The sequence below is a fragment of the Acomys minous genome, assembly GCF_964271855.1.
Source record: "Acomys minous genome assembly, chromosome: 9".
NCBI classification, from domain to species: Eukaryota; Metazoa; Chordata; class Mammalia; order Rodentia; family Muridae; genus Acomys; species Acomys minous.
Genome location: NC_140490.1, coordinates 34356442 through 34384104, shown reverse-complemented (window position 1 = coordinate 34384104; position 27663 = coordinate 34356442). Strand labels below are relative to the sequence as shown.

General features: G+C 49.5%; 1 protein-coding gene across 4 annotated transcripts; it reads right to left on the bottom strand.

Moving 5' to 3' along the window:
• Nucleotides 1-27663, bottom strand: FAM3D (FAM3 metabolism regulating signaling molecule D). 4 transcript variants are annotated; one of them, XM_084794529.1, is made up of 10 exons: nt 27448-27663; nt 16756-16806; nt 14284-14391; nt 10101-10121; nt 8156-8273; nt 6912-6970; nt 5223-5273; nt 3688-3772; nt 1875-2001; nt 1-431 (listed from the first exon to the last, which is right to left on the bottom strand). In XM_084794529.1, the coding sequence occupies exons 2-10, from the start codon at nt 16766-16768 to the stop codon at nt 342-344; spliced, it is 672 nt and encodes a 223-aa protein (XP_084650655.1). In that variant the 5' UTR covers nt 16769-16806; nt 27448-27663; the 3' UTR covers nt 1-341. The 4 variants fall into 4 exon arrangements, with proteins under 4 accessions (XP_084650655.1, XP_084650656.1, XP_084650657.1 ...); XM_084794530.1 differs by lacking the exon at nt 27448-27663 and adding an exon at nt 24355-24602; XM_084794531.1 differs by lacking the exon at nt 27448-27663 and adding an exon at nt 18603-18627.

Below are 27663 nucleotides of genomic sequence, written 5' to 3'. Positions count from 1 at the left end.
TATCAGCAAAAATAGAATTTAATCCTGCTCAAGTGTAGGCAGCCAGTCCTGGAGACAACCATGGGCCGTCTTGGTAGGTCTCACTTGCTCTTTCCACCGCAGCCGTTTCACAGGCCCCCATGGCTGCCCATGCCCACGCTGGTCATTGTGGGGTAGTGGGAGGTCACTGTTTCCTCAGAGGGGAAGCGAGTTGTGCAGGAACAATCAGCCCATCCCACACGGCTTCTCTATTCCTTCTTGCCAGTCAGCTCCTGTCAGCACAGACCCAGCCATTCTGGGTTCTTCTTTCAAGTCAGTTGGGCGTTTCTTCAGCTCCCTGGGCCGGAAGGGCCACAGGCATCCTAAAATATCTTCCGGGGAACACAACCCTCCAGCTCTAGTAACTCTGGCCATCCCTCATATTTGTTTGTTTGTGGGTTGTTCTTTAAGAACTAGGGAGAGAAGAGAGATTTTTCAGACAGTGGGCAAAGCTGCCGAGGACTCATGCAGAAAGCATTTGCCCTGCCACTCAACACTCGGAAGGCGTCACTTTCCTCTGCTACAGCCTCATTTTACAGACGGGGCCCCAAGCTCAGGGAAGGACCACAACTTGCTCACGATCTCAGAAATGGGATCAGAGCCTATTATACCCCATGGGGGCACCAAGGAAGGGAGAGCTTGGGGAGCCATACCCTTTCTCCAAATTTTTCACTCGCCTCCCATAAGGCCCCAGATCGCAATAATAACAGCACAGAAAAGAGGCATCCTAATGGCATCATGCATCTGCTGCATGCTGGCACTGTCCTAAGCTGCATATCTGCCTAGTCTGCACAACAGCCCCAGGAGTGCATGCTGTTACAGTTCCATTCTGCAGGGGAAACTGAGGCACAGATAAGCAATGCTGTTGGGACATCCTTCGTGTGATTTCTCTGATGTGCTACCAGTACGGGAACATAGGACATCGTTGGGGCCTTGTTTTGGATGGATCTGGATCTTTCCCTCTAAGAGGAAGAGGAGGATCTGTCCAGCCAGTGCACCTTAGCTCAGCCCGCTGTCCTGACTCCCTTGGCTGTGCTGGAACCCAGTCCAGGCCCTGCATTCTCACCCACAGGCCCCGAGCATTCTCCCTTCCTTCTCCTAGCCCAGGCCATCTTGACCTAGGCCTGGTGTCTAAATGTGGGTGGTAGTTAATCCTGATTGCCCATTGGCTGGACTGACAAGTGGCCAGGAGCTTTGGGAGGAAGGAATTCCTCTGGATATGTCTGCGCCAGCGTTTGCAGACAGAGTTAATGAAGAGGGCAGTTATTAATCCAAACCATCCCATTCGTAGGCTGGGAGCCTGGATGAAAGGGAAAAGGAGAGAGCCAGCAGGCCAGGCATTTTGCTCTCTGCTTCCTGGCCTCTGCAAGGTGAGCTGCTTTGCTCTGCCATAATGGGGGGAAACCTCTAAAAGCATGAGCCAAAATAAACCTGCCTTAGATAATTTCTCTAAATCTTTGTCTCAGCAAAGAAGTAAGAACACAACAAAGTTTCTAATGTGCACATGTCCTTATAGAACCATATGCATACAAGCCAGCCCTGTCCAGTCAAAGACACAGTCCCAGCGGTCCTCATCCTGGAGTTCAGCCCTGCTTCTGCATTGGTCCCTCAGCCCTGCCCGCATCTCACAGTCTGTACACATCTGGGCTGCTGTGTCCTGTCTCATTATCACATAGGCATCCTCTCTGTCTCCCGACTCTCTTCTCTCCCATGGTGCTCTCTGTGCTTGGCCAGCTGAAGCTGCCTGGGAGACAGGACATCTTTGCTAAGTGGGTCACTGTCCTTTTACCCCCAAACAAAGGAAGCTCTTTGTTCACTTAGTGCTCACTCAGACAGGGAGGCAGCTAGGAACCCACCTGCTCGAAGGGGCTCTTATGCTTGAGGTCTTTAGCACCTACGAAGACCCAGCTGTCCCGGAAGCCCAGCTGCTTTGCGTAGGTACTCCCCAGGTTGGTGAAGAGCGTCCTGATTTTGTCATTCATTCTGCCAAGGAGAACAGTTGGGGTGAGGCTGAAGGTCATTGATGGGAGGTGGGAGCAGGGTGAGGGGCTCAATGGTCGGCCCCATTCTCCACTGCACCCATGGGACTTGGCTTTGGTGGCTCTTACAGTTCGCTGGGACTGGACCAGGGGGCTGAGGCTTTCCAAGGGAGTTTTGGGTGGGGCTGGGCATGAGTTTGGGCATACAGGTCTGTTTACAGTACTTCACATCTTCACCCGGGAGACACGGGACATTGTGAAGAATCAACTAGACGGTGGAGCTCACACCTTCTCTCTCGCACAAGTCATTGTAAACATTTTAACACGATCATGAGTTGTTGGACAATGGGATCCATTCTAAGAAAGATGTTCAACCTGTCGTTAAGCAACTCAATGGTTTCTTCAAGGGAGAAGGGTAAACTCCGCCCTTTAGTTAATTCATTGTAAACATTTTAACATGGCCACGAGTTGTTTAACAAGCTACGTAGCACGGTGGACTTCTTCTTTTCATATATGTGTATACATGCACACACATGTATGTTGCATGTGTGTGGGCACATGTGTATATGTGCCTATGCATGTGTATGTGTGGTGGCCCAAGGCTGATGTTGAGAATATTTCTCAATCACTCTTCCAATTTATTCTTTTGAGTCAGGGTTTCTCAATCAAATACAGAGCTCCCAGGTATGGCTCGTTTGGCTAGCCTGCTTGCTCTGATAACCCTTGGTCTTGGCCGTCAGAGGCTAGAATTGTAGACAGGCTACCATGTCTACCTATCACTGATGCAGGTTCTGGGGATTTGAACCCACTCTCTACTCTCATTCAGCAAGCTCATTATGCACGGAGCCATCTCACCACCTAATAAATGTTTGTGTGTGTGTGTGTGTGTGTGTGTGTGTGTGTGTGTGTGTGTGTGTGTGTGTGTGTGTGTGTACTCACTCAGGCCTAGAGGGTGAGTGTGGTGGTTTGAATAAAAATGGCCTCCACAGGTTCATATATTTGAATGCTTGGTCACCACGGAATGGACAGTTTGAAACGATTACAAGGATAAGGAGATATGACCTTGCTGGAGGAAGTGTGTCACCGGGGATAAGGCCCATGTTAGTCTCAGTCTCTCTCTCTCTCTCTCTCTCTCTCTCTCTCTCTCTCTCTCTCTCCTCTCTCCCTGTCTCTCCATTTGGATCAGGATGTAGCTCTCAGCTACTTCTCGAGGACCATGCCCGCCTGTCTGCTGCCATGCTCTCTGCCACGATGATAATGGACTAATCCTCAGAACCTAGAAGCCAGCCCCCATTAAATGCTTTCTACTATAAGAGTTGCTTTGGTCATGGTGTCTCTTCACAACAATAGAACATTAAGCCAGTGAACATTCTCGCAAGTCCTTAATATTTATCACGCCCATCACTTGCAATGTGGTGTGTCTTTTTTATATGCACAAATGATGACATATGTCATCGTGCTATAAGCTCTGTGGCCAGCCAGTCGCCATTGGATGAGGACAGTTTGCCACCACGGTAAGTGAAGGGCACGGCACGCCACCAGAACACTATTTCCACTCTTACCTGCTTCTTTTCTCAGGATAGTTTGCTGGAAGGTGGGCTCCTTTCAGGAGAGTGGGCAAGTGCGTGCAGGTGTGGATGCATTTGGTTTGCATCATCATGCAGCCTAGCAGGTGGGGTTTCCCACTTACTTGGTCCCTGGGTCATCATAGGAGGCCACCAGCACCAGTGTGCCATCTGGAACTTCTGCAAGAAAGCTCATCAGGAGTTCGGGGTCTGGGAGAGGAAGGGAAGAGAGGCACTGGTTTTTGGGAGAAATGAATGCGGGCCGCCCTTTTTCTCTTCTACTTCCGTAACGACCCAGGCAGGACCTGGTCCAGGCTGATGGGAGCTCAGATGGCAGATGGAGACAGTGTGATGGGGGTGGACCTTCCTGCCACATTGGTCCCAGGGCAGGAGAATGTGAGAAGATAACAAGGGGATTTTATTCATGCGTCCCGGAGGGCACGTAGCGCAGTTGATAGAGCACTTGCCTCCAATGCACAAAGGGCTGAGCGGATCCCAAGTGAGGGCACTTGGGAGGTAGAGGCAGGAGGATCATAATTTTGCAGATCTCTACTGTTCAAGGGACCATGGCGTCTTCTGAGTCAACACAGTACATGCTGTTGTTTGCCCTTGGTCATATAATGAGTGAAGCCTGGGCTTCACAAGTCTCTGTCTCAAAACAAAACAGCTCTCCGCGGTCTTGTGACAAACCCACAAGGAAGAGCAATAGCCCTACTTGTAGTGTCTTCATGAAGTTTACAGGGAATGCAATTCACGCCTCTGAATGGGAATAGAAATTATTAGCAGAACTGGCCACATAACTTGTGAGGTCCAGCACAAAATAAAAAGGGAGGGCCACTGATGGCAAAAACCGGTTAAGAACATCAAGATTGTGACTATAGAGACTCAAACCAGCAGCCGAGCTGTTCATGGGACTCACATGCCTGGGTTCCAGGCCAAGGGGAGGCCTGCTCTGTCCGCCGTGCTAGAGAAGGAAGGGTGGCTGTCCTAAGCGTAAGCCTTATATGCTTACTTATGCATAGAGATTTAAAAAAAAAAAAGGAACAAAACAGGTCTAAGTGGAGAAGCAACACCTGCAGAAAGAGGGACTGGGGCACCTCTCAGAGGTGCTGTCTGGACCTTAGGAGGTCATGTCCTATCCCTGGGTCCATTAGAGATCTCTGCAGCCTTGACTTTTATAGAGTGCTCTCCCTAGCAGGGCTTGAGGAGGCACCAAGGCCTTATGCCTAGGCACAACAGTGGATATACACATGTCTGCCACTGATACCAACAATGGTATTTTATTACCCTGGGGTTCTGCCTGGCCTCTAAGACCCGCCCCCACTTCCCGCCCCTGAGGGTAAGTCGGAATTGCTAGGAAGTGATGAAGCAGTAGGGCTTTAAGCACCCCTCTTGGGTTACGTCCGAGGTGGCCAACAGCTTTCCAATTTCACACGTTGGTTTCATTTTTCTCCTGTTTCTCTCCTTGATCCGCCATGGGCGTTTCTTGAAATCAGCGTGCAAGCAAACTGTTACACTCAGACCCTCATCTAAGGCTCTGTGCCTGAGTGTCTAACTCAGGAAGGTGCTTAAGGCAGCAGGATGACCCTCAACTCTCCCCTTTCCTGTGCCCACAACTTCCCTGCCACAAGGGGCCCAGCCCCGTGATGTCAGTGCCCACCTCCGGAGTACATGTCGAAGCTGCCCTTTCTCAGCAGATGTCCTGTAGATCCTAGTGAAAAGAGAAAGTTACTTCTCAAAACGTGAGTCACCCTGCTCGTCATTTTGCTGAATCTGGCCAATGGGTAGTGTAAAGCCTCAAACTAGAGTCAGGACTGAACGAAACTAGATCTCATGAAAATCATGCAGGGTACATCAAGGACTTATTTGAGAGGTAGAACACAGTGGCCGAACGTCCAGAATGGAACAGAATCTAACCACTCAGGGTTTGAGTTCTGTCATGACAGCTGCACAGACACAATTCATCAGTTGGTCTTCAATGTGTGCACAAATTCAACGGGCTGCTGGCTCAAAACGGAATCTATCTAAAACAGTACGTGGGCTAGATATGTATTTTGAAAAAAAAGAAAGGGCACGGTTATCAGTGTCCCCACATAAGTGGGAAGTCTGCAAGCCAAGTCTCCCAACTTTTGGAAGCCATAGAATTCTTAGTGATTATGGTCCTTGGCTTTTCAGGGCCTGAATTGCATTTTAAAGGTTTAGGAGGAGAAAATCTTGGTTTTTCTGGAGGAAAGCCACAGGTCTCAATCCCACCACTAGATGGCAGTATTGCAGAGGGTATGGCAGTGCCGTGGCGTCTCCCTGTAAGTGGGAGCAGGCTCACCTGGCAAACCCTCCCGGAGTCTCAGAGCCATATGGAGCTCTACCCAGGGTCTTTGGAAGGGGTTGTGCGTCTCCGTGAGCATGTTCATTTGTGGGGTTTTCTAGAATCAGGGTAGAGGTGACTAGCATAGTCTGAAGTGTTTCTCAGAGGAAGCTCTGCACAGCAAGAGGTTAGGAGCCAGCCATGTTTCGCTATGCTTTGTTGCTCTGGCTAATTATTATCTATGAGGAGTCTGAGGCCCCAGTCTGCACACAAGTCTGGAGACACTGCAGTGCAAGGAGGCTGCCACCTGGAGTCGGCCAGAGCTGGCTTCAAGTTGTACAATATATGTGTAACATGTTAGCTTTATTCTCATTTCTTCTTTCTTTCTTTCTTTCTTTCTTTCTTCCTTCCTTCCTTCCTTCCTTCCTTTCTTCTTCTTCTTCTTCATCTTCTTCTTATCATCATCATCATCATCATCATCATCATCTTTTTAGCTTTGTGAGAAGCCAGACAGGAAGTCTCAGTCTGGGACCTTCCTTCTCTTTTTTCTTCCCTACTGCCTGGAAGGGTTGTTTCTTCTTTTCTCCTGACCATTTGCTGCTTTTTTTTCCCCCTTCCCCTGCAGCTGACTATCACTTGTTCTGGAAGCTTATGTGATTATTACACCTGCCCTACCTGTTGAGCCTCAATTTCCTTATTGTGATACCCACAGGGATCGTGAAGCCAGGGCCTGTCCTTGCTCTCAAGTGTCCTGCCTGGCCTGCCTCATACTAGCTGGCGTTCACACTTGTGGAATAAAGAACGATGTGTTTGTACTCCACATGTGATCTCACCCTGCCGCTCTCTGCCCACCGTGACTGGAGTGGCTGTGAGAGTGGAGCCATGAGTCACAGCAGTGAACGCTTGGGCAGGAGCCTTGGGTGACGAGGCCTGTAAGACCTGCTGCTTCCCAAGTCCAGCCTTGCCCTGTCCTGAATTCTGCAGGAGGACTCAACAGGAGGCAGCTCCCCTTCCCGGGCCTCAGGTGTGTCCTTGGCCACTCACCGTTCACCAGAGCGATGTTCAGGCCTCTGCCCACATTGTTCCTCACGGGACTCATGATGCTGCGGAGGAAGGCGGAGAGTAAGGCAGGCCAGCTATTCAGGAGCAGAAGGAAAGTGCTGCTTTTGTGGTGGGGACATTGAAAGGGCCTACCCCTGGGGCCCAGGGCAGAGGCACTAGGAAACACATGTGATGGTCTGGGCTGGAGAACTTCTTCTGGAAGCCTATGGTGAGCTCTTAGTCCAGGCCACATTTGGGCCAGTTTGCACAGAGAGAGGCAGAGTCCCTGCTGAATAGTTTGAGGTGTCGGGTGGTAGAGTGATCCCTGTATCCCAGGGCGTGAGGAAGTAGGAAGTAGAGTTTTGTCAGCCTAGAGTGGTTAGTCCCCCTGGGGAACTGAGCTGAGTTCCCACCAGCCCAGGCTCCACACACTGGCCTCGTACTTTCCCACCCTCAGGCTTTGGTTTCTGGGACAGCAGACTGACCCCATCCAGCCTCCTCCTGATACTTTGGCCATCGTGACTGGGCCAGGACTGGATTCAGGTCCCAAGGCAGGAAGGAGACCCCAGTCTTGGAACTGCTCTTGTCCTGGTGAGGTGCTAAAGTGGGGCTAATATGTCAGAGTATGCTGTGGCCTCCCTTGTCCATAGAGGAGTCCTATGTTAGTAGAGGAAAGAGCGGCTAGCAGAAGAAAACAGAGCTAAGGTGTGGGAGGAAGGCTTGCTGGTGCCGTTTGCATGGCTGGGTCCTGCTCATCCTGAAGCTTGGAACCTCTGCCATTTGAACGACACATCCCAGTACGATTCCTGCTTTGCCTAAGCCAAGTGGTGTTTAGTTCAGCATCCTGACGGGAACACTCATCTGTTCTCCAAGGCAGGATGAACATAACTTTTCTAGGATGGGAGCGGGTGTGATAGTTTCTCTCCCACAGCATCCCGGACACCAGAAACTCAGAACTTGTCTGTTGGGCAGACTTGCCATAAGCTTGCCAAGTAACAATAACAGTTTAATCGCCTGTGCTTGGGAGGGAAGGGCAACTTTGCAAGGTGTGGCTGAGTTGGAGCTCCTTGGCTCATTGCTATTTGTGACACACACACACACACACACACACACACACACACACCCGGGGTCAAGGGTTGCCTGCAAAGCAGGGGCTTCCTCACAGGCTTGCCCTGAGGCTTAACATTTCAGATGGATGGATGGATGAAATGCAAGTAAAAAAGCACAGCCACCCCCCGGGTACTTACATCTCATTTTCAAAGCACATGGTGGGGCCCACAACATTGGCAGCCCCACTGCTGATTTTAAATGCGAAGAAGTTGTCTAGGCAGGACTTGCTGAGCCCACACTTGGTCTTCGGGAGCCCTGGGAAGGTAACACAGCATTCTCACAGGGCAGCATCTGGGGAGGGGACCGGGCCTTGGAGTTTTGTTTCTTTCTGGGCACTGCTGGGTTTCCATCAACTGCATCAAAACGTACAGGGCTCTGGCTGAGGGTCTGGCCACCCTAGAATTAGTTTGGGGCTTCCTAAGACAGGCTGCTCCTGCGGAGATGGCTGAGAGACTGGGCCATGCCTCGCTGGATCATCTTGGTAGACCCTGTGCCTGGGCATTGGTGGATACATGGCCCCCCTTCACTGGCTGAACATAGAGCCTCTTGGTTTGGTTTGACTTTGGGTTGGGAAGGATGATATGGGTAGCAAACTGAGGGTCTCCCTGGTTCTCACTGGTGGGGAAGTGGTTTCTGGAATTCCCAGAGAGCTTCCTTGACCAACTGCAACTAAGTCTGACAAGCTCGATGTCAACAGGGCAGCTTAAGCAGGCTTTTCTGGAATTGATTTTCTGACCATCCAGCATTCTCTACCAGGCTGCTGGATAAAGAGAAATGATACTCACAGGAGGTCTCAGCTTTGGGGAGCCAGGATCTGCTTTCTGGGTTGTGGCTGAAGGCACTGTCTCCGTAGCTGTTTTGAATTCTGGGCCACATCCCTCCGGGAACCCTGGGGCCACTGCTCTGGGCCTGAAGCTGGTGTATTGTCATAAGCACTGTGTGTGTGTGTGTGTGTGTGTGTGTGTGTGTGTGTGTATGTATGTATGTGTGTACACACGTGCATTTGGAGGCTACATCAAGAACTAGAAACTGCTCTTCTACTAATCTGCTATGTGGTTTTGCTAGAAGCTTCTCCAGTTATTTTTGCTGATGTCAAATCAGGGAGTTGGTTTTGGTCAAAGTGGACTAGCAGGTTTTCTCTTAAATGTCAGTTTGGACCTACCATGAAAGGCTTAATGATAAAAACTCTTCAAGCTGGCTATGGGCTTGGAGAATGAGGATGTGGGAATTGATTAGTGATGTCTGCCATGGGATGAGGAATGGTAGAATGTAGTATACTTGCTTGAGTTTTCTATTCTTCCAGCAGATGATATCTGCAAGGTGTCATAAATCTGTTTCATAATTAGACTGGGGAGGCTTCAGAGGATCGAGGTCAGGAATCTAAACGGTTTATGTGTACTCTTGTAGTCTGCTTTCTGCAGCCCTGTGTGCACCGGGCTCAGTAAAATCCTAACCCTAAAGCTTAGCTATCTCTGGAGTCACCACGTTGGGTTAGGGGGTTGAGAGACCTGGCCGGGAGGCCTTATGCAAAGAGCTGTTGGGGGGTTGATCTCTGGAGTAGCAGGGTGGGGGTATTTGACCCCCTGCTTGCCACTACAACTGCTTGGCCTTAGCCAGGTGATCTCATTTTTCTGAGCCTGTTTCCCCACCTATAGAAAGGGAATACTCATGCAACCTGCACGGGGTATGTCAGCTTTATATGAGACGCCCATGAAGATGAAGCGCAGCCATGGCATCAGCAGCAGCCATGCTGCTTTGTTCTTCTTGGGAGCCCTGGCCCTTGCTGAAGCCCTCTTCAAGGTGAGGTTCTAGAGAGAGGAGGTGCCCTGTGGTCTAGACTACCCAGAAGGAATTGCGGAAGGGAAAGAGCTGAGTCATGTCCCTACCAGTCTGAATGACTGAGAGGGGCTGCCCAGCCCCCACTTCAGGAGGCACCACTGTCACACTGTCACTGTCACAGAGGAATGAGCTGGCAAGTCCTTGGACACCTGTGCTTCTCTGGGGTCTGCAGAACTGGGAATAGAGACCTTGGGTCATCCTACCAGAGGGCAGATGATGTGGTGGGGCGGGGCAGATACTCACGGGTCTCCTTGGAGGACATGCCTGTTTGAGAGAAAGAATCCAGTTAGTGAAAAGGTACTTCAACCTCCTGCAGGATGGGGGGAGGGAGCTGGGGAACGGGAACAGGAGACCGTGACATGAGTTGCCCCTATTATATCTCTCACTTGAGGCTGTCACCTGTTCATGAATAGGCACAATGCACATACACTCATATACATACAGGCACAGGTAGGGACACCCATGCACTGACACATACACGCATACTCAACACACATAAGCATAAATGTACATATGCACCGACATGAATTATTCATGTTTAAAAATCAAGCTGTGCTAAGTGTGAGGAGAGCCTGGAGGTCAAGCCTTAACCCTTTTTGTTTGGTGGGTGTGATATATAAGCACCACGTGATTCAGTTTACTTGACAGAACACAGAAGGTATCACAAGTATGCTTGCTGGGCTGCTGAGAGGGTCCTGTGAGACCCCGAGGGCCTCAGTGAAGGAAAGAATCATGCTGCTGGTGGCCCTGTGGCCCCTGGGTCTTTTCTTCCTGGAACGCTTGCTGTGCTAGGCCTGAGGCATCCTGGTCATTGCCTGGTGTCATGTCTCATTCTGTCCTGCTTGTTCCCAGGTTCCTAGGTCAGGTGTGGACACAAAACCGGCAGGGAAGGAGGATGCCTTTCCTGGGTCCTAGGCACAGCAGATGACCAAGGCTGAGCCACAGTCCTCTGGAGGCAGAGCCCTTCTTTGAGTTAATATATTCCTTCTTCAGCCCTGGTGTGTGTGTGTGTGTGTGTGTGTGTGTGTGTGTGTGTGTGTGTGTGTATGTGTACCATTTTCAGTTATAATGTGGGCATCTGGACAGTTGGTAGCCATCATGTGTCCTAGAGAGAAGCTTACTATGGGTGTAGCTTCTACTGTGTTGAGGGAGAGCAGCACGTGAGGCCTGGGGATGTTGCTCAGTTGGTAGAGCTTGCCTCCTTGCAGGATCTTTGTTCCTGTTGTGATCCCTGAGATTGTGAACTGTAAAAACCTGTCTTTGCCCAGGTGTAGTGGTGCACACCTGTAATCCTAGCACTCAGGGAGGCAAAGGCAAGCACATCTCTATGAGCTCAAGGCCAGCTTGGTCTAAAAATCAAATCCAGGACAGCGAAGGCTACACAGAGAGACTCTGTCTCGGAAAAAAAAACAAACCAAAACCAAAGCCAAAGCCAAAGCCAAACCCAAACCAACCCGAAAAAACCTGTCTTTGATCCCATTGTGATCTCTGAGATTGTGAACTACAAAAACCTGTCATTTGTTTAGTATGGTTGAGCCCTAACATACACCTTTAATCCAAGAACTTTCTGTTTATTGTGAACAGGTGATTAAGGTGTGGTCCAGCCAAGAGCTTTCTGTACACAGGATTTAATAAAGTTAGTCCTAGGTCAAGAGGTACAGCAAGAAACCAGCTGACAGGGATTAAAGAGTAGGAGGGACTTGGAGTTGAGGGGTATTTAAGACAGTGTGTAGAAGTAGGAGCTCATTGGCTTTTAGCTCTTGTGCTTTCAGCTTTTAGCTCTTTAGCTCTTTAGCTCCTCAGGTCCTAAGGCCTTTGGCTTTTGGGGCTACCAAGCCTTTGGCTTTGGGTTTTTGGACTTTTCCTCCTGGGCTATCAGCTGAACTAATGAGTCTTTTGAGACTTTTCCATCAGGATGTGAGCTGAGTGGGAAGGTTAGCTGGGTGCTTTCTCTGCCTCTCTAAGCTAGCAAGTTTCTCACCCCAGCATCTGGCTCCTGAGTATTTGTAAAATGTAATGACCTGGCATTTTCATTTAAAACAACTTTGCCTAGCATGCATCAAGCCCAGCTGTGATCCCAACATTCAGGAGGCAGAGGCAGGAGGATCAGCAAGCCAGTCCATTCTCCACTGCCTGGTCAGTTTGAAGGCAATCTGGGCTATACAAGATTGTTTCCAAAACAAAACAAAACAAAACAAAACAAAACAAAACAAAACTGCAGCCACAGCATCCAAGGGTATATAATAAGGCAGGCCATGAAGGATTTGTGGCACCCCTGGGACCCACTACACCTGACTTCTCAGTAACTCGGAGATACTGACACTCTCAAACTAGTTAATTCTATCCTGTCTCTCCTGCCTGGTTTGTCAGCTAGGCCAGGAGTTCTGAGCCTCTTCCTATGCCATGGGCCTCAGAGGCCCAGAAAAGCCCATGAGCTTCTTCTTGAGTAAGTTGATCCTCACTCTCCTGGGATAATTAGTAAATTTCTTCTCTAGCAGAGCCCAAGTGCAAGTTATTAAGTGCATAAAGTAAGCCAGATTGAATTACGAAGGAAACCAATTATTATCATCTTCTTGTATAGTAATGATAAGCGTACATTTGTGCTGTAGTAACATATAGGCTTTGGGATCAGCACATGAAGTTATAAAATAGCTGTGTGTCTGGGCTGCTGTTGGGTTTTCTGTCTGTCTTTCCCCCTGGGCACACACCTGCATTTCTGGAGTCTCTTAAGTTGGGGGAATGCACTGCTGTTTTTCAGAAGCATTGTAACTAAGTCTGTTTGTTTCTCTAGACCATAAATGGGGGCCACCTGCTCCTTATTTTGGCGACCCTGTGACCTCACACAGAGTGTGAGCCCTGATGCTTGTGGGTTGGAGCTGTTGGCCTGTCATTTCCCAGGTAACTGAGCTTTGAGGGATAAATGGCTACCTGGGGATGGTTCAACAACATTTGCCCACTGCATTCAGACTGTGGCTGTCCTGTACAATACACTGTGATCTTCCTATACTGGACTGGCTAACACGTCCTTGAAACCAGCAGGCAGCAGAATCCATCTCTGGATCAGGGACATGGCAGCCACCAAGTGTCTATATAAATGAAATCCCAGTGTGAGCTCTGTGTCTCAGCTGGCAAGAGGCAGATGGCAATGGTGGCGGGTCTCAGTCTCCCAGGAAAGCAAATCTCACTATATACACCCCTTCCCTTCTCTCTTGAAAGGATTTAAACGTACACACTCAGGCTCTCATCCCTGTTCCAACATCTCTAACGGAGAACTTGGCTTAGTTTTACAAGTTGTCCTGACTTTCTGTTTTCTCTGAACGCACATGATGAAACCACGCCACAAATGATGCTTGAGTCTATTACACAACCTCATCCAGGACTACTTCCTGAGGATATCAGTGTATCTTAAATCAGAGACTATATAGGAAAAGCAATAAGAACATATCCATCTACCTTTTAATCCACTCAGTTGTTCACCTACCTACTCGTCTACCTAATCACTTATCTATCTACCCACCAACTCACGTGCTTGTCATCCTATGCGTTCATCAATTCATCTATCCACTTACTTACTTACTGATCCAACCTGTCATTCTATGCATCTCTCCGTTCACTTACTGATCTGCTCACTCGCCTGTCTGTCCATCCACCATCTGTCTGTCTACCCACCCACTCATCTATTCAGTCACTTCTCTATGCATTCATCCATTATACACATTCATTCATTCATTCATTCATTCATGTATCCCTTTATCTACCCACCCAATTCATTCATTCATTCATCCATCCATTCATTCATTCACGTATCCCTTTACCTGCCCACTCACAAACCCATGCCTCTATGCATCCATCCATCCATCCATTTCTCTCCCTCTTTAAATAGCTATCAGCACTGCCCTATAGGCAAAATCCTTGCCTTCAGGAAAGTTACATTCTAAGAGGCGAGCCAGGCAATAGCTAGGAAAACAAATAACCCAATGATGGTATTTGGAAAGAAATAGGCTGTCATGGAAGAGGCTAAATAAGAAGGTCAGGCTACAGCTGGAGCTGGGGAGGTCATGGAAGGCCTTTGGGATGGCAATATTTGAGCAGGAAGCTGAAGGTGTAATGGAGCAGACATGCAGGCCCTGCACAGAGAAATCTCGAAGCAGAGGGCACAGCAGGTAGGAGAAGCCGCTCAGTATCACTTCTTCATTCATCACTCAGCATTTTTTCCTTCCTCACTTCCTTCTTTCCTTCCCTCTGTCCATCCTCAGGCCAGGGCCCTGGAATGCTTATCTGCTCTCCATAGCCTCAGCCTTCCTGGCAGTCCAGAGATCTTACACCATGCCCCACAAAGCCAGTGCACAGATCACACCTGGCTGCCTGCTGGGGTCGTCAGCCTCCTATCCCTGGTCTGCAGATTATGGCCATGAGCCCCACTCACCCAGCCAGCGTGGCAGGCGGATGGTTTTCCTGCCGAAGCTGATGTAGCTGCGGTAGAAGACCCACATGGCAACCAGGGTGAAGATGAAGGCCACGGCACGAATCAGACCTGCAAGCAGGGAGAATTTGTCAGATCACACGCCACACCCCAACAATGCTGCCGTGCAGGGCCATGAAGAAACGCCATGTGTGAGCTCTTGATGACAAATTCCAGCACTATGGGCCACGCTCTGCCATGGGTACACCATGAGACTGTGTGCTGAGACCACATAAGAGTCCATGCTGGAATCAGACAAGGAGGTCAATGATCAGATTTCGAGAACACTTTCCAAAAATGGCCATTGTGAGTGAGTTGAAAGTGCCCGTCCTTGGGCTTTAGTTAGCCGCCCAGAGAGAACCCTCAGGGACGTATCCTGGGGCCTGTGCTGTTCGCAGGAACTAAAGTCAGTCAGTCCTAAAGAGTAGATATGGTAAAGCCCTTCCTGCTGTGGTCCCGGGCTGTCAGTTCCAGCTGCTTCTCCTCAGGCAGCCTCTCTCACGCCTTCATCTTATTTCTTTCCAATCACCATCACCACACTGCTCTGCTGTGGTTTCCTGACTCTACTTTCCAGATTGGGACTTTCTCGAAGGCAAGGGTTTTGTTTTGTATACAGAGCGTGTACTAATATGTATTTGATGAATGGAAGAAAAAAGGATGGATGGATGGATGGATGATTGAGTGGATGGATGGAATGGCAGGTGGGTGGATAGATAATGCATGGGTAGAGGAGTGGATGTGTGGGTAGATGGATGGATGGATGGGTGGATGGACGGACGGACGGATGGATGGACGGATGGATGGATGGATGGACGGATGGCCTGGATTGTTGCTATTATCGTCATAGTGGTAGGTGATTTTCTGGTGGCTTGGGGAGCTGAGGATGTCTTCCATATTTTTAGTCAGCTCAAAGCCACCACAAATAACCACACAGTGGACTTGCTCAGCATTTTCAGAACAGGACACAGCTCCCCAGCCTCCCTTGCTTTACAGCTAGAAGCTACTCTGGCTCCTACACCAAGGAGCAATCCCACACACGGGAGAGACACCAAGAACTCATCTACTTCCTTGCCTTGCAAAGAACAGAAAGTGTAACCCCATGATCTCATTTGGTTCGGGGTGTAAGGTGGAATTCCCCTCAGGATGCAGTCCACACTTTGCGGCACCCATTATGTGGCAGCTACTTCACTGACAGTTTTAAAAACAGGTTATCTCAAGTTGTCTACTAAATCTTCGTGCTTGGCAATGAACTACTTCACGGATGAGGAAACTGAAGCCTGAAGAGGGAGCCGCTTTCCCGTGATGACTTGGGAGGAGGAAGGTTGGGACCCAGGAAAGTAAGCGAACTCCAAATCAGGTGCCACGCTTTCTCATGGTTGCCTGGGAGTATAAGTGGTTGTGTGTGTGTGTGTGTGTGTGTGTGTGTGTGTGTGTGTGTGTGTGTGTGTGTGTGTTGCATGCACACCCCATCTCAATGCCTCTACAAAGGGGTCCACTCTCAGGGTGTGCCTGAAGGCCTCTGTCTCATCGTGCTGTCATGTGAGGACCCTGAAACAGCCCTACCTTAGGTTGGTATGGGGTCCCTGACTTCTGGCTGGAGACAGGTGTTTCTAAGCTGAGATTCCAGGCAGATGGGGCCACTGGGCAGTAATTGTTCAGCTCCCCGAGCCTGTAGGTGTATCCAAACTATGACCTACAGGACACAGGCAGCCTAGGATAGCTACAGACGTGACCCAACATAAAAACCATAAACTTAAAAACATTCAGGGATTTTCTTTTTCTCTTTCTTTCTTTCTTTCTTTCTTTCTTTCTTTCTTTCTTTCTTTCTTTCTTCTATGAATGGAGAGATGACTCAGTGGGTAAAGAACTGGCTACCCAGGCTTGAAGATCTAAGCTCAGATGCCCAGCATACATGTCAGAGCCAGTGCAGGCGGTGTGTATCTATAACACCAGCACTACCAGAATACAGGGGTGGGTAGAGACAAGCATGTCCGAGGGATTTTATATCTGGGGAATTCCAAGATCAATGAGAGACATTGTCTCAAAAAATAGAGTAGAGACTGAGAAGAAAACATCTGACATTGACCTCTGACCTCTATGCACACACACTCACACACACAAAGTGAGTCTGTCTGTCTGTCTATCTATCTATCTATCTATCTATCTATCTATCTTTATTAACTTATTAGTGGCTATGAAGTGTGAACTTTGTAAATAACAGCGTTACGTCCCAATGTCCCCAGGCCTGGAGGGATGCTCTCCATTCTCCCAGGTCTCCCCCTGCTTGATGGTCCTCCTGGAATTCTTGCTGAGACCTTTGACAAGAAATACTGAACCCCCACCCCAGGCTGGGATGGGAGGACACTGATGATAGAAAAGTGACCCCAAAGCAAATTTTAGAGCCAACCCATCCCACCCTTCAGAACCCTGGCCTACCTGCCACTCTCATCCTTTCGAGGTAAAGACTGGCCTGGGGCCAGCGCTAACCTGTGGAGAGAAGAAAAACCAATTGCCAACTGACTTCTGGGGTCTGACGACCAGGGAAGGTGCTGGAACTGAGGCTGGCTTCCTTTAGCCTGGCCTCCTCTTGCCTGCCCTAGGAGCAGGGGAGCAGTGTTCATCCCTTCCGCCTCCACATCTTCTTCATGCAGGCTCCTGGATTTCACCCAGGGAATGCTGAGATAGCACATAAAGGGAGGTGCATCTTCAAGGAGTCGCCTTACCTTCATTCCCTCCTTCCTCCTCTCTCCCTGCCATCTTCCTCCCTTTCTCCATCTCCTCTCACACCTCCCTGACTGCCCACCCGCCCAGGGCTGTGAGGCAGTAAAAACCATCAGTAAAAGCAAGTGACTTTTGTTGATGTATGGAGACATAAGCAGGCAGGACTGGCATCCTGCAGGCGAGCTCCTGCCAACTGCTCTATGGATATCTCTTTTCAGGGATTAGTAAGGACAACTCACCATGGTGAAGCCCAAGGTCATTCAGCAGGTGAAAATGATGGATTTGGACGCACAGCTGCAGCCGCAGGGCTGCTGCATCCCCCACAGGGCTCCACTTCTAGCACGCTTTGTTTTACAGGGGAGTTTAAAGCTGAGCTGGGTCCAGGTCATCCTCCTGCAACCTCTGCGTCACCTTTAGGCACTGGGCAGTTGCCCGTAGTAATGTGGCAGCTTTGAAAGCTTCCTGGAGGCAGGAGGGGTTTAGGAGGGCCAAGGGCTGGGTGGTGGTGAGTTTGAGCCAGGGACAAGGGGCCTTTCTGGCCTGTTATGATTTCATTCCCCTCCTCCCTTCCCCCCTCCCCCCTAGAATTTTCTTTCTCTCAAGAATCTATCTTAACAGATATCCTCTCAACAGTCTCTAATGTCCAACTGCCAAGGACTCCGTAAGACTGGAGAAGGGATTACAAACCCACGAGGGCCCTAACGCCCTTCTGTGTCAGGTCAAGCACCACAGGCCTCCCTCTGTCTATAACGGGTGGTACTGAGGCAGGATCTGCCCTCCACCTTTAAACAATGGTAGCATCCACTGAAACCTCCAGTGAATAACTACCGCCATAAGCTCTGCCCCGGTGCCTTCAGAGTCCGGAATCTAAGCTGTTATCTTGCTGTGCCTCCCACATCCCTTTAAACCTGTACTTTCCACCAAGAAGGCTTTTGTAGACCCTTAACTTCCCTGAGATTCAAATGACACCTTTTCTTTTTTTTTTTTCAGGTACAAAAATATATTGTAATGGCCAGGAGTCCTTAGAACATGATATGTAGTCCAGGGGCTCCCAGATGAGAGCGGGAAGGACATTTTGTGCCCCACTACCATGGACATGTCGGGGCAGACAGGGTAGGAGGGCCAGGCTAGGATAGGGCAGACATGGACAGTGGCAGTGTGTGCAAAGAAACGGCTGACTCAGTCAGGGGCAAGGGTGGGACGGGCTGAGGAAGGAAGAATGGAAAGCAATGAAAGAGAAGTAGAGATGAAAGGCGGTGAGGGATAGAGGGGATGGGGGAGGGGACAGAGGAAGAGCAAGGAGTCTTGGTGGAAACCCAGAGATGCCCAGGAATCAGGCAGCTTTATTGAGAGGAGGAGAGAGGGCCAGGGCACATGGAAGACTCTGGCTGGGCAGCCAAGCTTGGCAGGCTGTGGCTTCAGGGTTGGGGTTGGGAGCAGCACGTAAAATCCTGCCTTGGCCACGGGCTCGCCAGCCTGAAAGTCCCTCCTGCTTGAGTTCCTGGCTGCCCACCTGAGCCCCCGAGGAGCTCCCTGGCCCCCAGAGTCCCCAACGTGCTCACCGGAGCAGCCTGGCAGCCGAGTGGGTGTTGTAGGGTTGGAGCTTAGGGCTGGTGGGCTGGTGGGGGTGGGGGTGGGGTCGTGGGGAGGGTAAAGACTTCAGGAACAGATAACACAGGGTGAGGGAGAGCTCTCTCTGCAGCCACCTAATATATGTGAGAAAAGAGTCTTTCCTTGTCACAGCTGGTCACTTGGGCTGCAGAGTTTCAGGTCCCCTTTTTGTAGCCGCAACGAGGCCTGGTGGCCTAGGGCACGGATACAACTGCCGGCTGATGCTCATACAACAGATAGGAAGGGTGTCAGGGAAGAAATAAGGGTTCAGAGAAGGGCATGGGTTACTGTGAGCTGTGCCTTCCCTCCCTGGCCAGAGAGCTACCCAACACCTCCCTGTCCCTCTGTCTTTCCCGTCCCCACACTCTACTGATTTTACGTGTTCAGATCAGGTTAGAAGCCTACAAGGCTTTCTTCTCCCCAGCAGGCCTTGTGTCCTGCAGAGCCAAGGCCACAGGGATGTTGAAGAGTGCTCCATAAATACTCAGAGGTGGGATGAATTAAGTCCTACACAGTCCTGGGAGGGGTGGGGGTGGGGTCTGACTAAACCACCACACGGAGAAGCAGAAGGAAGAACAGAGAGGCAGAGTGAAGCCTCAGGCCACACAGCAGGTGGTGCGTTTCATTCCTGAAGCCTTTGCTGAGCATGTGTGAAGCAGGGCTGGGCACCAGGCACGGGGGAATGAAAGTGACAAGTCTCACTCGGGAGCACTGCTGGAACTCTGCCCTTCTAGTCCTTTGTCTAGACACTGATACTAAGACTCCATATCTAGAACCCACTTAACTCAGTTTGCAGGACTCATAGTAAAAGCCGGTTTTTTCTGGGAAGCTGTCTCTGAGCTTGGGAGTCAAGGCTAAACATGTCCGCGTGGTCCTGGCTGGACACGTTCATCACGTTACGCTACCCTGACAAACCCGCTTTTGAAGTTAACACGTGATTCAAACAAGACCAGTCTGCTACTTTACTGATGGGTGTGTGGAGGCTAGGAGATTTCTCCCTGGAAATGCTAATGTAAGTCTGGATTGATGGGGCCAATTCCATGTGTCCTTTCCCAGTGGGGACATGACCTACCACAGGGGCCTGAGCAGCTGTGTGTGAAGGCGTGGTCACAGAAGAATTCAGTGAAAAACTTGAGACCCTGGCAAAGAAGCTGCATCTGGGCAGTCAGGCAGACCTGGGCAGTCAGGCCGACCTGGGCTTGCCGCTTGTAAAGTATGGCTCATATTGGGGTGTAGCTCTCGAAGTTCTATTTCTCCCTTGAAAAAAGAGGTGATCCTATCTGTATCTTGTGGAGGGGCAGGCAGTGAGTCGCCCTGTCTAGAAGGGCTGTGGGGCCTGAGAACACCTTGCCTTCCTGCTTACAGGACTCGCTCACTCCTCCCGTGCTGTTTATGTTCCTCTTTGGCCTCGTTCCCACAGGGATGTTTATTCTTTCTGTGGAACCAAGGTGTTACCACAGCATCTCTGCCTGTGATATTCCCTCGTACCCTCCCCCTCACAGTGGTAGGCATTGAACCTAGGACACTGAGCATGCCAGACTTATGCTTTGATACTGAGCTCTACCTGTACCCTTTCTAATCTCTGCTGTGACATTTCCTAAAGGTCATGTAAGATCCAGGATGTCAGTTTCTTCCAGTTTCCTGGAGTTCTCTATACACAGGTGCCTTTCAGCTCAACAACAGCCTGGCCCGAGGCAAGGTAGCCAGGGAAAGGAGCGGCCCTGCTAGACTGGAGACGGCCTGCCAAGGAGGGAGGGTCAGGGCTTCTCCAGTGAAGTGAGAACCTCACCTGCTAAATTCCGGCTCCTGGACCTTCCCTGCCATCCCAAGGACCCCCTCCATCAAAGCACTTGAACGGCTTTGTGTTTGGGCCTGAGCTTTTGGCCATCTCTCTCTCTGTGCCTGCAGCCACTCTAGATGCCTTTACTCCTGTCCTGATGTGGGTACCAGGCATGTGGAGGGTGTGCCACGAGCAAAGGAAAGGGCTTTTGGCATACTGGCCTTCTCTCTGTGCTGAAATGGCTTCTTCCTTTTTATTTAATATATTTTTTCCCCCTCAAGCCAGATCTACCCAGAGGACACATCTGGACTTTAGAATGTACCTGGCTTCTGAAAATTTAAGTTGTTATTTCCACGTCATCGCTGGACGTTTCACAGATGATGTGTAGTCACCCAAGCCTGAGGATCATTGTGTCTGTTTCTCCAGAGCTTGTTACCTGTCCCCATCCCTGCCGGGCAGTGAGTCATTGCTAAGGCTGGACACGTTGGGAGATGAAAGTCCCACCAGGGCAGTGATAGGGTCTGAGGGACACAAAGGTCGAGGTAGAGAGACATGATTAAGCGTGAACACTAAGAACACATGCTGACAGGCCTGCTACAGATCAGCCTGGAACCAGGGGCTGCAAGAGGACCTGCCTGGGCCTGCTTGTCCATTCCCTCACTCTCCACTCACTGCTGTCCACCGTGAATACATGGCCTGTGTGAGGCTACCGTTTATTCTTGGATAGCCCTTCTCCTAAAGCCCTGATATCTACGGGAATTATTGATGATGTCATCAACACAGAGGGAGATATGCAGTGAGTAAATCCGTAAGCAATAAAGCTGCTAGTGGGAGTAATTTGTTTTAGTGACATTTATTTAGGAAGCAAATAGCTTATTATTTCCATAATATCCTGTCTTCACTATTGTAGAGTTTTGTTTTGTTTTTGTTTTTTAAATGTGTAGGTACTGTTTTTTTTTTTTTTTAATCAACTTGACAGAAGCTTAGACATATCTGAGAAGAGGGAACCACAATTTGGAAAATGCCTCTGTAAGACTGGTCTGCAGGCAAGCCTGTGGGGCTTTTTCTCTATTAGTGATTGATATGGGAGGGCCCAGACCATTGTGGGTGCTGCCATCCTCAGGCAGGAAGTCCTGGGGTGTGTAACAAAGCTGGCTGGCTGAGAAAGTCATGAGCAGGCAAGCCGGTAAGTAGCATGCCTCAATGTCCTGCGCTTTAGTTCTTGCCTTCAGGTTGCCGCCCTGCCTTCTGTCAGTGATGAGGTGTGATCTGAGTGTGTGTGTGTGTGTGTGTGTGTGTGAGAGAGAGAGAGAGAGAGAGAGAGAGAGAGAGAGAGAGAGAGAGAGAGAGAGAGAGAAAGAGAGAGAGAGAGAGCCTGGGGAGGCCAGAAGATGGTCTCAGATCCCCTGGAGCAGCAGTTACTTGAGGTTGTAAGCTGCCTGGTATATGCTGGACCATCTCCCTAGCTCCTATTTATTGAAGAGAGAGTATCCTGGGGTGTTTCCTAAGAGAAGATAACAAATACTTTATACTAGGCACTGTGTAACCCTGAATTATTATAACAGCTTTAATCCTACAGCAGATCAGGGAAGAATGTGGGGAAACTGAGTCACAGAGTATTCAGGACATACAGCTAAGAATCAGAGGAAGGAGATTTCAGATGAGGCAGTGTGTCTCAGGAGCCCATTATTATTATTATTTTCTTTTTTAAACTTAAGACAGGGTCTCAGACTGGCCTCACACTCTTTACATACCCTAGGCTGGTCTTATAATCTTCTTGCCTCGCCCTCTTAAGTGCTGGCAGTACAGGCATGAGCCACCATACCCATCTAGGAGACCTATGCTAAATCAACCCTGTAGGCTGGACCAGGTAGGCAGGCCGTTTGTTGCTAGAGATGAGAATCCAGCTAGGTGAGCAGGATGGAAACTGCAGACAACGTGTGTGTGTGTGTGTGTGTGTGTGTGTGTGTGTGTGTGTGTGTGCCAATAAAGCGTTATGAAAGAGGTATTGGGTTGCCTGTGGGACCTAGTTAGCCAGTGTTTACTCTATGTGTAGTTCTGTTAGCTAAAGGTGCACAGGAGCCTGGGAGCTCCCTGGGCTGAGGTTTGGCTCAGCTTAGCTGATGGAGAAGGGAGATGTGCTTGGGATATGGGGATCTAAGGTTCTCTGTCCACTTTCATCCTCCCAACTGGCAGGCCAGTCTCCCCAGGAGGCAGATCCATGTTCACTTTGAAGGCTAGCTACTTGGTGTTTATCCTTACATGGCTTTTAGGAGGTCATTCCTCTGACCGAGATCATGGCTTGATACGCTTTGCTCAGTATCTCCTCCCCCACTTCCCCCACTGCCCAGGGAGGCCCTCAGTAAAATGACTGCTTTATCTTCAAGTCTGTAATGCAGGCGGTTAACAATGGGACATGGTGGAGCCTGCTGTGGGCTTTACCGTGGTCTTGGCAGCCGCAGTCGTCTCTCAGCCTCTATTTTCTTGTCTGTCCGTGCCACCATTAATGCCTAGTTTAATGGGAATGAGGTACAAGGATGCACCCAGACACTTGAGTCAGTACAAAGGATGTGCTCCTTAAGGGACAAGTGTAGGTAACAAAGCACCCCCTCCCCCGACACCTTCCTCTCTGGGAATGCTGCGTGTGCTCCCAGAACAAGATGACGATGACTCCCATAGAGCAGCTAGAGAAAAGTGGAAGAAGCCTTCTCACGCAAGCTCTTCCTTTCCCCTCTATTGGCTGAGAAGGCAGTGGCAACGTCAAGGGCTGTACATCCTGAGGTAAGCAGTTGGCGTCACCAGAATACTGAATCAGGGTGGGGCTACCTGCACTGTCAGGCTTCGTTCCCTGCTCACAGCAGGCCTGCTGATAACTTGAGTCACTTCAGTTAGGTCAAGCATGAAGAAATGGACTAATTTCATAGGGAATTTGGTTTCTATCAGAGGCAGATCATTCAACATGGCTGCCTCTTGGGAATGTGCTTGGATATGATGTCTCATCTAAAAAGGTCTAAGACCCACATATCTGACCAAAGAAAGAAAAAAAAATTACAATACCGATTCTAATAAGCACAATCGTTCTGCCTATTTTGAGTCCAGTGTTACTGTGTAACTTCCCAACAATCTTGCCAGGTTTCTTTCTGATGAACTACATATTTACCAGTGAGGAAATTGTGGCCTAGAAAGGCTAAGCAGCTTGCCCAGTGGCAGTTAAGTACAGTGGCTCAGGTAGCATTGCAGTCCACTACTGTTGTAACAAGGGAAGAATGTGGACATGAGGGTGCCGGGCACCTGTTGCCATGGCCACCTGTCTAACACCCAGAATCCATTATCTGTTCTACCGGTGAGCATTCTGATCATCATTTGGGAAACCACCTGTGCCTTTATTCATTTGGATAGGGCTGACCCTAATCAATGACTCCAGGATGGCCATATGGCCCAGGCCTCAACGAGAAGAGTATGTGACATCCTTTTAATACAGAGATGAGATCATCCAAGGGCAGATTAGCGCTCTGAAAAAATGTTTAAGCAAAGAAAAGCTGCCTTGCTGTTGGTCTCTTGAGTCCGGATGACTCAGAAATAGAACTAGAGTTTGTTTGGTTTTGGCTTTTTTCAAGGCAGGCTTTCTCTGTATAACAGCACTGGCTGTCCTAGATCGAGCTGGTCTTGAACTCACAGAGATCTACCTCCCTCTGCCTCACAAGTGCTGAAACTAAAGGTGTGTGCCCCTATGCCCAGTGTGGAACTAGCGGTATTTGAGGACATCTCTGCTACCCTGCAGGGACAGCTCTCCTGTGTGACAGTTTGCTGGAGGATAGAGCATCTTGGAGAAGGAATTCTAGGAGTGTCACAGTCATTCAGACTTCTCTATTCTACATGCCAATGTATGTCTTTTTTTTTCTTCATTGGCATCCGAGTCCTACCTGAATTTCCATAACTGTTCAATAACTGTAATCCCCAACAAGGCTAAACAAATCAGGCCAACTCCTGTGTCCTCAGCAGCAGCTTCCTTCCTGATGGCATCTCTGTAAAGCCACCTTGCTACTGCTGCTACCTTCACCAGAGGAATCCCTTATGGGGGAGATCTAAGTCCTTGGCATGGTGCCTGTGTGCGGACTGTGTTGACTGCAGCTCCTGCCTCCACACTTCTGCTCTGAGGTGTCTGCCATGGTGCCTTCACTTCCGTTTGCTTGGGACCGTATGCTTTGTGAGATGTTGCCTCCTTTGTGAAGCCTTGGAAAGTCTTCCTCCTTTGTGATGTCTTTCGCTACCACTCCCAGTCTTTCCACCTTTGGCAGATTACCTTTCCTCTTTAGGCTTCGGTGGTTCACCTATAAAACAGGGCTAAGACCCAACCATGCAAAGTTGTATTTAAGTGCTCGATGCCATGCTGGATGCAGTCAACCCTCCACAGGCATCATCTGTCATTTTGTGATGGCTGCTTGTTTTGAGCACACAGAATCTACACCTATCTGTTCTGGGTTGCCTAGGAGATGTCCTCCAAAACTCATGTGATGAAGGCTTGGTTCCCAGTGCAGCAGTATTCAGAGGTGGGTCCTATGGATGTGATTGGATTGTGAGGGTCTAACCTTAGGATCGGGTTAATCTATTGAGTCCATAGCTTAGTGGACTGCTAGGAAGTGGTAGTCACTTTAAGAGGTGGAGCCTAGTTGAAAGAAGTAGTCCATTGTACATTTTGTCCCCACACTCTATTCCATACTCTCTCTGCTTTGAAGTCATCAGCTTTGCTTCACTGCATACCGCACACCGTGCTGCCCTGCCACACCACGTGCCCTGGTCCAACAGAGACCAATGACAACAGAATAGAAACATGAGCCCAGATAAATCTATCTTCTTTTAAGTTGACTTTCTCAGGTATTCTGTCACAGTGACGGAAAGCTGACCGACACACATCCCTTGTAGTGTTGCTGCTATTTACTTCCAGTCTTCAGTGTGACTATTGTGATAGACTGTGAACTTCCTGAGAGAGCATTTTGTCATTTCTAAAAGCCTGGTACCTTGCACAGTCCCTAGGGTGCAGTAGGCACTGAACACTGACAGGAGCACCAGCCTGTTTTTTCACCTGCTCCATGCCAGCCCTGTGGCAGGTGCTTTACACTATTGACTTTTGCTAATTGATATCAGTCAAGGCTCCAGGAATTTGTTAATGTCCCCATTATTTTTTTTTAAAAAGAAATATACCAGAATACTAATTCCAGTAAATAAATGGGTTAAATTTATCTGCTGTAAAACAGATGGTTCACTTTTTGGAGAGAGAGAGAGAGAGAGAGAGAGAGAGAGAGAGAGAGAGAGAGAGAGAGAGAGAGAGAGAGAGAAGCTTAGGCAAGCACAAAAGGTGAAGTAACAGGCCCAAGGAGACACAGCTGAACCAAAGGCACTCTTATCTGATCTCTGGGGAGGGAATTTAGGGTTCCGACCTGCCTTCTAGAGCTCCCAAAAGCAAAGGATTGGTACCACCATTGGAGTCTCAGCACCATATCCAAGAACCAGCCCTCCTACAGGCTGCCCACTGTCTGCTTGAAGCTACATCAGCCCCTCCATTGGACAGACCACTCTCATGCCAGAAGGAGCAGGTGCTCCTGCTGGAAACGTTGCCAAGCCATGCCTTCAAGTATCCTCCACCACAGAAAAATGCCAGCGAGCGAGTTAGGCTACTCAGCTCTGCAGATCCCCAAATTCCTACTGGAATAGAGTAAGCAGACAAGGTGTCGGGCTCAGAGAGCCGTGTAAATGGGGATTGTGCAGGAGAAGGCTCCAAGCCTTCCAAGGTGGACATCAGCAGGCACACAGACGGATCAACTGGGGAGAGCCAAACTCTCCCCTACAGCTGAGGTTAACCTGCGTGTGACACTGTCTTATCTCACCGTTGACCAGCAGCTCTACCCTCTTCTGGTCTGCATTTCCCCCTTATTCCCTCCTCCTGTCGGTCGCTCCTCTCCTTGTCTGTCTTCCCACCTTCCAATTCCACAGTCTCCTGGGAGAAGTCCATCCCAAACGCTCAGGCCATCTCCACAGCATGTGACAAAGCTGATTTGATAGTGATGGTCCCTGCAGGTTGATTTTGCTTTCTGGCTAGAGCAATGGTGTATTCGCACATCCTGCAGAAAGTGCTCAATTAATATTCTGTGAGTGAACCATCTGCAGGGACACTCCCAAACCAGCTGGATCACAGGGATGGTAGCATAGTGCGAGGGCATAAACTTTGCAGCCTTTCTGCCTGGGTGAATGAAGTCCCTCAGTGCTCTGGCTCCCAGATTTTGGAGGGGAGCAATAATGAGAAGCGGCCCCACAGAAGCTACTGCATGGAGAATGTGTAGCACCCTGCTCGTGCTATTAGCTGAGCATTAGTAATGCGTTCCACAGATGCCTAACTAACGAGGCTGAACCAGGATATTCAGCTGCTCACTTCCATTTCACAGATGAGGAAAACAGATCTTTGTGAGATGAACTAGCCAGATAGCAGTGTCAGAAAAAATCTCTCATGACCGTGTGCCTTTGTCATGACATTTCAGGTCAGTCTTTTCAGAGACAAACAAAATTTGCAGCCAGAGAACATCCTGCCCCTCTTTATTCATTATTCAAACATCTGTGGAACTTGACGTTCATCTAGAATGTGTCCTTTCTTTTAGAAGCATGAATATACAGGTGAATTAATACACATGCTATCCCTGTGGTCAAGGAATAACATCTAAGGCAGTGGTCAAACCCTAGGCTTTAGAACCCTAGATATTATCTTTGTACCCACAGCAGACATAACTAATCAATCACAGCATGCCCTGTACTGAGTGCTGACCCAGCCTTCCCCTTAGCCTACTTGTCAGTTGGGCTTGACCCCCTCAGAGGACATCTCCTGGCTTTCCTCACTGTAGTCTCTTCAGTTATGCAGTTTCCTTTTTCCTTTTCCTCTTGCTTTCTCTTCATTTTTCATCCTCTCTGCCTCTACCATTCAAAAATGAGAGAGAGGTAAAGTCTTCTCTCATCTGGGAGAAACGTACCTGAGGCTCAGGGCTTACTCTTCTTGGTGGAGAAGGGGTGATGAATCAGCTGTTGATGTCTTGGGTCCTGCCAACTGCCTCCCTGGCCTGGCTGCTGATGGAGCAGCCTCTTGGTTGTGGCTGCCCTAGTTGGCTGCTTTCCTCTGGGTACAGCTGCCCAGAGGGAGTGACGGGGCAGGTCTTGAGCCCCTTGGGAAGGTAGCTGCTTTCAGCCCT

Excerpts from the sequence above, each read along its gene's own strand:
- FAM3D (XM_084794529.1), bottom strand. Across the intron at positions 8,274-10,100 it reads CATGTCCTCCAAGGAGACCC|GGCTCCCGAAGACCAAGTGT; the intron begins GTGAGTATCTGC and ends TTACCTTCCCAG. Across the intron at positions 2,002-3,687 it reads TATGATGACCCAGGGACCAA|AATGAATGACAAAATCAGGA; the intron begins GTAAGTGGGAAA and ends TCTCCTTGGCAG.